General features: G+C 41.3%; 1 protein-coding gene and 1 long non-coding RNA gene across 2 annotated transcripts in view; both read right to left on the bottom strand.

Annotated features, from left to right (window-relative positions):
* rwdd3 (RWD domain containing 3) overlaps positions 1-12,531 on the bottom strand; it is a 29,921-nt gene that overhangs the window by 9,829 nt on the left and 7,561 nt on the right. Inside the window, exon 2 of the mRNA XM_034184913.1 lies at positions 6,163-6,395. Coding sequence (XP_034040804.1) covers positions 6,163-6,395 — 233 coding nt within the window. The remainder of the gene's footprint in view (positions 1-6,162; positions 6,396-12,531) is intronic.
* LOC117523401 lies at positions 672-2,204 on the bottom strand. Its single transcript, XR_004564497.1, has 3 exons — positions 1,823-2,204; positions 1,438-1,505; positions 672-926 (listed from the first exon to the last, which is right to left on the bottom strand). It is a non-coding gene; the product is annotated as an uncharacterized LOC117523401 (long non-coding RNA).

Raw genomic sequence — 12,531 nt, forward strand, 5'->3', positions numbered from 1 at the left:
TGTTTCACTGTGAATTTTGAATAAACTTTTGTACTTTTTGCTAAAATGTCTCCATTTTTGTGTAACATCAATTTCATTTGTAAAAGTTACCAAGGTTTACTGATTTAAATTAAATGCTAACAGTTTGAAAAGCCGTTTAAGCAAAATCCAATAGTAAAATAAGTTTTACATTTAATGTAAATGGAAGTAAACAGACAGTAAAACTGGTTGTTCAAAATATCTGAATAAATTACTTCTGCTTTGGTATAAGTCATCCAGAATTATACACCACAGTACAACAGTTTGTGGTAAAATGTTACATCATATCAAACCCTAAACCTAGTATAGCCAGAATTTCTTGATGTAATGGTACCTTCAATGAAGTGACTAAACCTTTTCATGTTGAATACCATTTGCTAAAATCTCAGTTTAGACATGATTATTCCAGCATCTTTGTAAAGATTTAGCCAGGTGTAATGTGCAGTGTCTTCTGGAGTAGTAAATCCCAAATTAAAATTCTTAGAAATGAACCATCATCATACCAAAATGCCAATGACAAAATGTTTTTTACTGATGACTCAGCCAGAAATGACAAATTATGATACAATCACATAAGTCAAAATGTTTACTGCAACTAAAAGAAGAGCAAATTACCCCCCCCCCCCCCCCAAAAAAAAAAACATAAATCTGTGCAACAGAAACTATACAAAAGTTCCATATGTCTATGGTTGTGGGGTGGGGGCGCAGGACACACGCCCTGGTCATGCATCATGTGGATATGCTCGCCCAGCATGTCAAGGATTGCTCGATTAAACGCAGCTTCCACCTCCGTTGCTTCTTCGAGGATCAGTTGGATGTGTCCATCACACTGAACCCAGTTCAGCTTCAACCTCAACATCGCTGGATGGACAGATTCTCCTGCTGGAACAGGCACCTTTTACTCTTGCCTGGACAATAATGAAGGTAGAAATGGGAAGTGATTAACAAAAGCAAGTTTAAAAAAATGATATATATACATACACACACACGTACATACATACAGAGTGAACCCCCCCCCCCCCCAAAAAAACCAAGAATTGTAATAATAAAAACTTTCAGTTTCTATATGATCATTCTCCAAACTTTCAGCTATCTTGGTCACTTCGCATAAAAGTTATGTTTTTTCAAAATTTTGCTCCAACAAATCAGACCATTTGGAGCATAATTTGAAAGAACCTGACTTTTATGCAAAGCAACTAAGATAACTGAAATTTTGGGGAAGGTCCAGCAGCAGGTCCAGCTTAGTGGGATTTTTTTTTTTTTTTTTTTACAATATTTTTATGGATATATATATATATATATATATATATATATATACATATATACATATACACACACATATATATACACACACACACACATCGTATTTGGGAAACACGTTTTGGAGCTAAAAGCTACGTGATGTGAGATTATTCTTACCAGTGATGACACGTTGCTGTGGTGCTGGATGTTGATGTTCGAACCCTCCTCGCTTATGGAACTGGATTCTTCAACAAAAACACAAAATCACGACGTTAAAAAAAAAAAAGTAATGGCACTAAATTAGACGTAAATGCTTGTTACCATGCTGACGAGGTGTTTTTCTGTCAGAAGTTAATTGTACCTTAAAGTGGAGCACAGAGTTAGCTAACTCGCTAGTTAGCAGTCAGCTAGCTCACTGTGTCTGCATACATGAGACAACTATGTTACTTTAACACAAGTTTAGACTCAAAATCTTCGTTAAAGTGTGCTTCCCACCAATGGGATAAGTAACGTTAAACGGTGCTTTCAAGCAGACTACAGACAAAGTCACAAAAACACTTACCATCCGTTGCTTCTAGCAAGTCGTGGCCGAGTCGCGGTCATCCTGCCTCCGTGTGCTCGTCGGTCGGTGTCCGTAAACAGCGTTCCTTCGGTCGAACCGTTTCCAGCCCTTACAGTCTGACCTACTGGGGTTGTTGTGGTCCTGTAATCACTTTTAAGCTTTTTCAGCTGTTCTCTGCGTTGCTGTAATGTCCAGTGTCCCGGGTGCTGCCAAAGATTGGGAGATTTTCTCATTTCGGGTCGCTTCATCCACCTCTCTGTATTCTCTCCTCCGCCACCAAACACAACCGTCCGCAACTCATCCACAGACCAGTGCGAGTAAAAAAAAAAAAAAAAAAACCTCGACGTGAAACGAAAGAAAAACCCGGTTTCTGTAACACCGTTGTGACTATTTAAAAATCACGGGTTTGATTCTCCTCTTGGACGGCGCGCTCATGACTCGTCCAGTGACCAATCAGTGGCCGGCAGCCTGTTGACGTCACATTTTAGTATCGGCTCGGCTCGCTTGGAACCGCTCCTGAGCAGGTACTAAAAAAAAGCACTCGGTACCAGGTACTAACCCTAAAAAGCAAAAAAAACGAGTAGAGTCGAGCCGAGTAGTGCTACTTTTGTGAAGTAGAAAAGCGCTTTTAGATTTGGGCGCACTTCGCCCATGACTCCCAATGGTGCCACCCCGCGGTCAGTGACATGCGCAGTGGCTCTGGACTACAAATTTCCGCTGTCGCAACAGTGGCTGCTGCCGTATTCCAATCCAGCGGAAGTGAGCAAAATTGCACAGTTGACGCGGTGAATGACAAAACTGAAGTGTGTAACGTGGACCTGCTAAAATTGAGGCAGTGAATGAAAACATCCAACATTAAATCGAGTACAGCAAATAATAAAATTGAAGTGGGTAAAGTAGAGGTACGCAAATCGAGGCAGTGAATTAAATTATCCAATGTTATATTTAAGACATAGTATTTACCATAATGTGATTTTAATGGCATCCAAATTTAACGATTCTAATTTTCAAAGGGGCAATATTAATCAGATGTTTTTTACGTCACTCATTTTCATGTTTAGTACTTCACACCTTCCATTTTTATCAAGTCTAGTTTTACCCTTTTGATTTTTTAACCACATTCAATATTTACTTCTTTCACTTTTAACCACATTGTTTTACTGCTTTCATTTTCACCACATTCAAAGTTTTACTGCTTTCATTTTTACCACAATCTATGTTTTACTGCTTTCATATTTACCACATTCAATATTTCAATTAATTTTGTGCAGCAGTGCTTCGATCTAATGCTTTGTTGGTTCATTGTTTTATTTCGCTTCATCTTAACTTTTCCCCGCTAAAACTCTCAAGAGCATATGTCTGTAAGTAATATTTACATTTTTTATGTTAAACTGACCTGTTATGGTCTTCTGAAACAGTTGATAGATGTATAACTTAAAACACGACCGATGTTAACGCGTTAGCATGTCTATGGCATTTTCAATGTTAAAGTAAGCATTAAGCTGTTGCTGCTGTCAGCAGGTTTGTGTGCATTTGTTTTCTGTATAATAATGGCTCAGCGTTTGTTGTCGTAAAAGAGTCAAATATATTACAAATTGCAATATTTTTAAATTTATTTGTTTATATATTCATAATAATAATAGCAACAACAACAATAACAGTAATAATAACTAATAATGCTACAATACAGTTTTTGAGAAAGAGACAAAAAGAACCTGATAAAAAAACAACAGAAAATATAAAACTAAATATAAAATATAAAACTAAAATATAAAGGATCAGGCTGCCTACGTTATAATATACTTACAGCGCCTTATTATTCCACTCTATACACTCCACAAACATAACAGCTGTTTAAATAAACATTTGTAATAGTTCCTTGTGTTCTAAAATCAAATAGTGCATTACAGTAACTTGTAGTACACTCAAGATGTTTTGTTTACAAAATGTCCCTCCACTGAAGTAGCCAAGCTGCCCCAGTTAGACACAATCAAAATGGTGTCCAGATTACATCATTTTGTGGGAGTCGGCCCTCTCTATGTTCTCTCTGCAGATGTGTCTGTGTAGGGAGGGGCGGGCGCTGTGTGTGACTGGCGAATCACAGAGCATGAAGACAGTAAGCTAGCCAATGACAATTTTCCTTCAGCACGAGCACAGATATTGATGAGTTTTATTTGGATCATGCTCGTACTCGTCAAAAATGCTTTATCCGTACCAGATACTCATCTGAAACGAGTATCCGGCTCAACCCTACTGCCCGGTGTGAGACGCTGGGCGAGTCAGAGCTCCATCCCCGGCTCGACTGACAAACAATTTCTGAAAGATCCTCTCAGCAAAAGTCCACTCTGTCTTGTGTGTTTTGCTAACTCGCACTGAGTGTTTCACAAACACGGTAACTTAAATAAAATAATAATCATAAAAAAACTGACTGTGAGGCTTGCATGATCAACCTCCAGCTGAAATGTATCTGCTGAATTGCAGAGAAAGAGGGATTAAAAAAAAAAACATAGGGACCCAAGTCCACTAATCTTAAAAAAAGAGATACATTTTACAAGTTGGGGAAAAAATAAAACAGAAACCACATCCCATCGGCATTTCAGCAAAATGTTAAGATTTTGGTGCAGCTATTTTGCTATTTGTGTCCAAATAAAGCTTCTTGCATGGGAGCGCTCAGGTTGTCTGGATTTTTGCTTTGATATTTGTCTCTTTTTTTGATGCAGCACACCTTTTTTTGCACATCTTGGATGTGCGTGTCTCTTCCGATTTACTAAGATTTTGGCGCAGAGACATTGTGCCATTGCTTATGGAAAGCCCTGGACTATTGATGTTGTTTAAAAACACAAAAGTACTTCTTATCCAATTACAAATTGCCAGAATAATCGACAGAATACTCGATTACTAAAATCATCGATAGCCGCAGCCATGGCTCACTTTCACCTCATGTTCAAATATGGTGTTTGTTATGGACAGTCCATGACTCGCACAGAAATCCAGTAACAAACGACCATTCGGGTTTATATCGGGGAGGCCGTTCCTCCCAATCGCACCTCTCCAGGTGTCTCTGTCATTGCCCATGTGTGTGTTGAAGTCCACCAGGAGAACAATGGAGTCCCCCACAAGACTCCATTTAGGGACTCCATGAAGGCTGAATACTCCAAACTGCTGTTCAGTGCACATGCACAAACAACAGACAGAGCTGGTCCACCGAGGCCCTCGACTGTCACTGCCACTCATGAGACAGCGCACCTGATACCAGCGGCTCCCACTGTGTGTGGTGAGCCCACAGGGTGGAGATGGAAGATCCACGTTGCCTTTTCGAGCTGTGCCCGACCAGGCTTCGTGGCAAGTCCAGCCACCAGGCGCTCGCTGACGGGTCCTCCATCCAGGCCTGGCTCCAGACGGGGGCCCGGGCTTCCTCCGGGCCGGGTTACATTTCCCCAGCCTCGTTCTGTTATGGTGTCTTGTCAACCATTCTTTGCCTAGCCTCTCGCCTGAGACCAATTTGCCATGGGAGACCCTACCAGAAACACAAAGGTTCCAGACAACACAGCTCTCTGGTTCATAGCAGCACACAAACCTCTCCACCATGATAAGGTGATGGTTCCCGGAGTGTTTTAACATTTAAAACAAAATGCAGAGACAGATATCCCATATATACTGCACCTAAAATGCCCACCTCTGTGTCTGTTCACAAATCATATCAAAGCGGAGGAGCAGGGGTGAGACCGTGCATGACCTGGCTGGGACAAATGACGCCCAAACACTGACCAGCTCATCTAACTCTGTTCAGGTATTGAGCAGTACAACCAAAGACGATGACAACAATCACTGTTATCCCACAAAAAATGACAGCACCCCTGGCCAGTATTTACAGTCTTTTTCCAAATAAAGCATTCATACTTTATACCCGCTTACTCCAATCAAGTGTCACAGGAGACTGGAGCCTATCCCAGCAGACATACAGTGAGAGGCAGGGTACACCCTGGACAGGACACCGGTCTGTCACAGGGTGACATACAGATAGACAAACTCATTTACAATCAATTTAGAGTCACCAATTCATCTAACCTGCATGTCTTTGGAAGTGGGAGGAACACCTGGAGCACGTGGAGGGAACCCACGCAAACACGGGGAGAACATGCAAATACCACACAGAAAGGACCAGGTGGGAAGTGATCTCAGGACCTTCTTGCTGTGAGGCAACAGTGCTAACCGCTAATCCACAATGCCACCATCAAACAATTAATTCTCTGACTAACATAATATGGTCACTACATATATTTATTAATTTAATCTTTTACATTATCAATGTGTTCTTCAACGGCGGAGGCCATGGTTACCTGTAAGAACAGAACCAGTTGATGAACCATTGCCTCAGGCGGGAGTGTAGCGGCATGTTCCAGCAGTTTGTGTCGGATGTTGTGACACTGGTTCCTAGAAAGCGCGGTGGAGGAGACGGAGATGTCAGGGGGGCTTGATGGGTAGCGAGGGTGCAGATGGAACAGCAGACTCACATCGGCACCTTTGTCCCCTCCAACACTGCTCTTGATTTGGATCAAAAGTCCATCTTGGGCTTGAAGACAAAAGCAGCAGGACAAACAAACAGAGCGTGAGTGACAGCCTGATGGGGACGATCCTTCTGGGGAACCAGCACACAGATTCAGTTTGATCATTTCTGCTGTATCCTGCCACCCCGTTCACTCATGATGTTAACACACTGTAAAACAGCTGGCACAGTCATGTTCAGCGCTGTATGACATCATCTGTTCTTTCTAAACAGGTTTTAAGTGTTTGGGAGCAGAATACAGCAGTTTGTGAAGTTTAGAATGTGGAACATTCCCACTTTTATTCATCATGCATTGTTGTCGTGCAGAAAAACTATACAGCAGTGTGAACTCCAAGGTGTGGAGAGAAAGTGTGCTCCACGGTTAAAACGGATAAAGGCTTATGTTAAAGTGTAATTCTAAGCTGTAAACAGTCCCACGGCACCTGGTTGATGAGGGAACATGGTTGGTATTAATGTTCTGTTATGTAAATGTAAGTTTAGCTATATTTCACAAAGTTTACAGTTTGCAACTCAGGGTAATGGTTTAACAGTTAATACCCACTAGAGGGTGCTACTAGTGCATTTTGGTAAAAGCTATGCTAATGGCTGATTTGCTTTTGTCATGAAAGGTCACGGACAATTGCAATGTTTTATTTTATTTAACAGACAAATGGTAAAAGGGCAATGTTAAAAAAGGTTTAATAAATATTTATGGTAATTTGCACTCAAAGTACAGATTAAGGATAAACAGGTAATAAGGTAAAAACATACTGTTTGAGTTACTAATGGTATTTTATTCTGTATTTCGTGTCGCTCTTACGGTGTGTTCACATGCAAGGCTGTTCAATAAAAGGATTGCGAACCATCAGTTTGAGAGACCATCTTTTCAACTGGGGATGCTATACTACGCTTTTCATCACCTTCGTAGCAACAAACTTCCACCTGATCAGGAACAAGACACCACCATTAATTGACATCATGTACAGAATGGATGGAAAGCTGTTTAACCAGAGCCAAGATTAATATCGCCACTCACTCCTGGACTTCCAGTACGCCGACAACAGCAGAGTGTCATTCTTTCCAGAAAAAAAGGTCTTCAGAAAATCCTTGAAACCTTTGACGAAGCCAAGAGAAAATGTGGTTTTAAATCAACCTGAAGAAGATTCAGGCCTTGTAACAGCCACCACCCAACATGGTCAATCCAAAGCTTTGTGCTGCGAGACTGCAAGGACAGGTCCTGGAGAACATGACCCACTTTCCACACCTGGGCAGCCATGTGTCATCAAATGCTGGCATCAATGACGAAATCAAACAGACTCAAGTATGCAGGAAGTGCCTTTCACCAACAGAGATCTTCAACACAAAATGAAAATCCTCATCTACAAAGCTGTTGTCATGCCAACCCTGTTGGAGGGATCTGAGATCTGGAACATGTACCACCGCCACCTAAAGACACTCGAGTGATTCCACCAACACTACCCGAGAAGTATGCTCCGCATCAGGTGGGAAGACTGCCATACCAACATCAGCATCCTGGCTGAAGCCAAGCTCCACAGCATCAAGTATGTCATCATCAAGAGCCACCTTTGGTGGGTGGATACCAATGATAGGTGATAGGGGAGGTGACGGTCTAGTGGTCAAGCATTGGGCTTCAGACCAGAGGATCCTCAGTTCAAAACCCAGCCAGACTGGAAAATCACTAAGGGCCCTTGGGCAAGGTCCTTAATCCCCCAGTGAGCACCTTGCATGGCAGCACCCTGACAATGGTGTGTGTGTGTGTGTGTATCTGTGTGTGTGTGTGTGTCTGTGTGAATGGGAGAATACGATACATAATAGTAAAGCGCTTTGAGATTCTGATGCAGATGGAAAAGCGCTATATAAATGCAGTCCATTTAGCATTTCAGATGGATGACAGCCAGTTTCCCAAACAGATCTTCTACTCCCAGCTGAGTGAAGGAAAACAGTCCAGAGGAGTGCAGAAAAAAAGCCACAAGGACCTCCTGAAGCATAACCTCAAGAGCTGCTCCTTCAACTGGAAGACCTGGGACGATCAAGTGAGGGACCGAGCCACCTGGTGAGCAATGACCCACACAGGAGCAGAAGTCACTGAAAAAAAGTTTAAGAACAACAAAGAGGAGAAAGAGGGGAGTGAGAACAAGATTCTGACTGGCAGAAACTTTTCACAACAACCACGTGCAGCATCTGTCAGAAATTGTGCGTCAAGACTGGGTCTGTTCAGTCATCTATGGGTTCACCATCCCCATCCGGATTTCAACCAAGAGGCCATCTTCCTCTCCACTGAGTGAGTGCCATGATCAGTGTGACCAGAGCAGATGGTCAGCCCTCTGAGTTTGGTCTGCTTGAGGTCTCTTCATGTAATCAAAATAAATAAATAAATAAAAACACCTGAGGGAGCTTTTCCTTACCACTGTTGCCAATAAACTTGCTCAGGGGGTGCAGAAGGTTAGACCTTACCCTCGTGAAGCACTTTGAGGCTGCGAAAATTTGACTGGAATTGCTCAGTTAGTGATAAAAGCATGAAAACTTGACACAATCATACTTCAGGGTGGACTGATCATTTTCAGATGTGGAGGCATTTCAAAAAGTGTCCTCCTTAGTAGAGTTTCTGCACTGCAGCAACTACCAACACGACAGCGTCGGGATCGACAGTTCGAACGAGAAATCTGTTGAATCCCCGTAAAACAGTATCTGTGATATGAACAATGATCCTGGTGTCTGCCTCTTCATGAATATATGGAGCCAGATTATTGGTGTCCCTCACAGGGATACATACGATATGACTCCAGGACTATTTGTAAGAATTAGACCCATACTGGCAGTGGCCATTGTGGTCAATTCATTACTGAGGAGTTTAAACAGTTCTACTTTGTTTTCATTTACTCTTAGGAACTGTTGCAAATTCTTTGGCACTGGAATTGGGTGCTCCACTATTCCTCATTGACAAGGACCAGCAGCACGTGTTTCTCCGGTATGGGCTTTGAGACTGTTGCCAAAGTAAATGCCTCCACATCTGAATACAACAGAATGTATTGTAATGTATTAATTGGCAAAATTATAGAAGTTTAATATAAAGTCACACTGTATTAAATGGCTATTTATTGAGAAAATATGTTGCATAGCAACTGTTGCTAAGGAGGGCAGCTTTTGAAATGCCTCCACATCTGAAAATTATTAGTACTCCCTGAAATATCATGCCAAGTTTCATGCTTTTTAACTGCACTAACTTTAAGATACGCTATTGAACTGGAATTACCGTGGCTGCTGGCACCAGACAGACACAAAATACTGACAAACAGAAAGAGAAATTACTTTGATTTATATAGCTGCTTACACGCAATGGCTTTATTTTGGTCACCTCTCACCTCTCCTACAATGCAGTGTGTCACCTAAGACCCTGAGATGGCTTATTTGGAAGTGGCATCTTTATATTCAGAATCAAATTAGTAAAGCAAGGAAAGCACAACTTTAAAAAGTCAATAAATTGTACTCTGCTGTAGCTACATAATAGAAGTGTATGTTAACAAGGACATTTGAGAAAAAAATAGACACTTTCTGTACTTTTGGGTTTTCAAGTCGAGACTCTCGGTTTACAAGCTGCATTTGAATGCACCACAAAGTCGCTGTGTTACTGTACAATGCTGTATAGAGCATTGTACAGTTTCTTATGTGATAGCCTTGTCTGAGACTTGGCTAAAAAATTTGGTGACAGATTCTGTCATACACATAAATGGCTATAATGTATTCAGGGCTGACCGGCCATCTTATGTCATCAAACTTTTCTGGGTTGACCAATTCTAAGAAGCGCAAACTTTTCAAATTTGAAAAATGCCAATGAATCTGCTCCGTGAGGTCATCGAGGATGGCCATGTGCAGATTTCTGTAGCGCTCCTGGGGATCCTGGAATCGGAGAGACAACACTTTCTCATGGGCTCATCTCGTTGGTCAAATGTGAGACCTGTTGCTTTGGCATAAACAGCTTGGAAAGCCTCCTCTGACCTCTTCTATTTGACAAAACCAAGAAGAGACACAGTTCTTTTCTTGTAGTAGAGAACATCTATGGACCTCTGCTGGATGATATCAAAGACCACATTAGTCTCTGAGAAGATTTGTTCATATGTGTACAACATGAACACAAACTCAGAATTCTCCAGTTTCATGACAAAACCTTTGACACACTCCAGTGTGTCATCATCCATTGTCTTATCTGCAGTGATGTTCTAAAAAGTCTGCAGGAGGCCATCATAGTTGTTTGCCACAGTGCTCACTGTCCATGATGTGAAACTCCATCAAGTAGGAGAGGTTCTGGGCAACCTTGAAGAGCCTGTAGACTCAAGAAAAGATGCCCTCTTTGTGGTTTTGGACAAAAATGTGATAAACCCAGAGAGTGATGCAAAAAATATTCTGCACTCAGACAAGCATTTAGCCCCCTGTGACAACACCAGATTCAGTCTGTGTGCATAACAAGGAACAAACATTGTACTGGGGGCAGTTGCCTTCACTTTGGCCTGCAGACCATTGAGAGCTAAAGCCATGGCAACAGCTCCAACGTATGTCTGTGCCACAAGTTAGTCCCTAAAATTGTAGCCCTGCATGTTTTCATTTAATGCTGCTTCAAAAAACAGATTGAGCATTCCGCTCCTCAGAAACATAAAAAACCTAATAAAGCGCTCCTGAATTTTACCTTCACGATCAACACAGCAATGACAGAAAGTTGGGTACGACAAACAATATCAGTTATTTCACCCACCTGCCATCCAAAAAAGGGAGCAGCCTGAATTTAATATCTGATCTCATCAGAAACAATGGCTGCAAGAGCAGAGATCAAGTCATTTTGGATAGAATGAGACGTACCAGAAAACACAGCAGATGACTGGAGTTGTGTGGCCAGGACAGAGTCATATTAAGATCATGTTTCTGTGAACTCCCTGTAATTCCGCTTGTTGGATGATTCATTATTCTCATCATGGCCCCTAAAGGATAGAATCCTGCCAGCCAAGCAAAGGAGCACATCACTAAGGTGGTTTCGGAAGGCCCTGTTTTGTTTGACTGTTTCATTATGTTTTGCCACTTGAATGTGAGCACCTTCATTAATTGCATGTTCCATCCTGACCCTGCCCAAGCAACTTAAGCTTACACATGCACTCATATGTTAATTGCTGTTTTCATGACTTTTATATGCCCAATCAAAGTTAGACAGATCCCCAAAACCCAATTTTGACCAGAAATTGTTTTTTCTGTAATTATTGTATGGCTTTTGCCTTACAATATAAAGCGCCTTGGGGCAACTGTTTGTTGTGATTTGGCGCTATATAAATAAAACTGATTTGATTTGATTTGTTGTTAGTACAGACCATCAATTTCCATTTAATCCACTAGATGGCGGATGCAGCCCGTGAGCTGTTGCCAGGCAGCCTCCATCTTGCTTAGTGTTATTGCACATTGTCAGACATTACATTAATTAGAAATCAATGATTTGCTGACTCAAACTTGGGTTAAAGTGATCTGAAAATGCTGTTTTGTGCAGCATTTGGGTGCAGCGACAAGCTGTCAAAGGATTGTGGAGTGAGCTTTCATAAGTGTGTCATTTCCTCGCATCAATATTGTATATAATACTAAAATTGCTGAATAAAGATTAGAAAATGATTTTTTGCGTCGATCTGTATTCTGTAAAGTAGTGACTTCAGTTTTACTGCCTGATTGCTTTGTCGTGAGAAACAACTCACCATTCGTTTAGCGATTCAATTACAAGTCTCTTTCATAAGTCTCAATTTAACCATTTTCAAATAGCCTCTGGGGTTTTTCTTCACATCATGTTTTCCATCCTGAGATATTCTTCATAGAATTGAAATGTTTTCTCTCAATTTGGTGGGTCACATGATAGTCGCTTTGACACTGTAAATATTACTAATATAAGAATATACACGTATGAGATTAATTTCTGTATGATATACTCCATATTACAGTGAAGTGTTTTCAGATTTCTTTCAACTTGGGCCAGAAATGATTGAATAATTTTACTTTCGCCCTGGCTGGTGTGGCTGTTTCATTTTATTTGAAATTTTTGCGGAGAAGCGCTCTGTAAAAGCGGCGCCGCAGGTGGGTTAAGAGCAATCTTTAATATTAATATCTTTAATATGATGCG

The sequence above is a fragment of the Thalassophryne amazonica genome, chromosome 2, assembly GCF_902500255.1.
Source record: "Thalassophryne amazonica chromosome 2, fThaAma1.1, whole genome shotgun sequence".
Lineage (NCBI taxonomy): Eukaryota > Metazoa > Chordata > Actinopteri > Batrachoidiformes > Batrachoididae > Thalassophryne > Thalassophryne amazonica.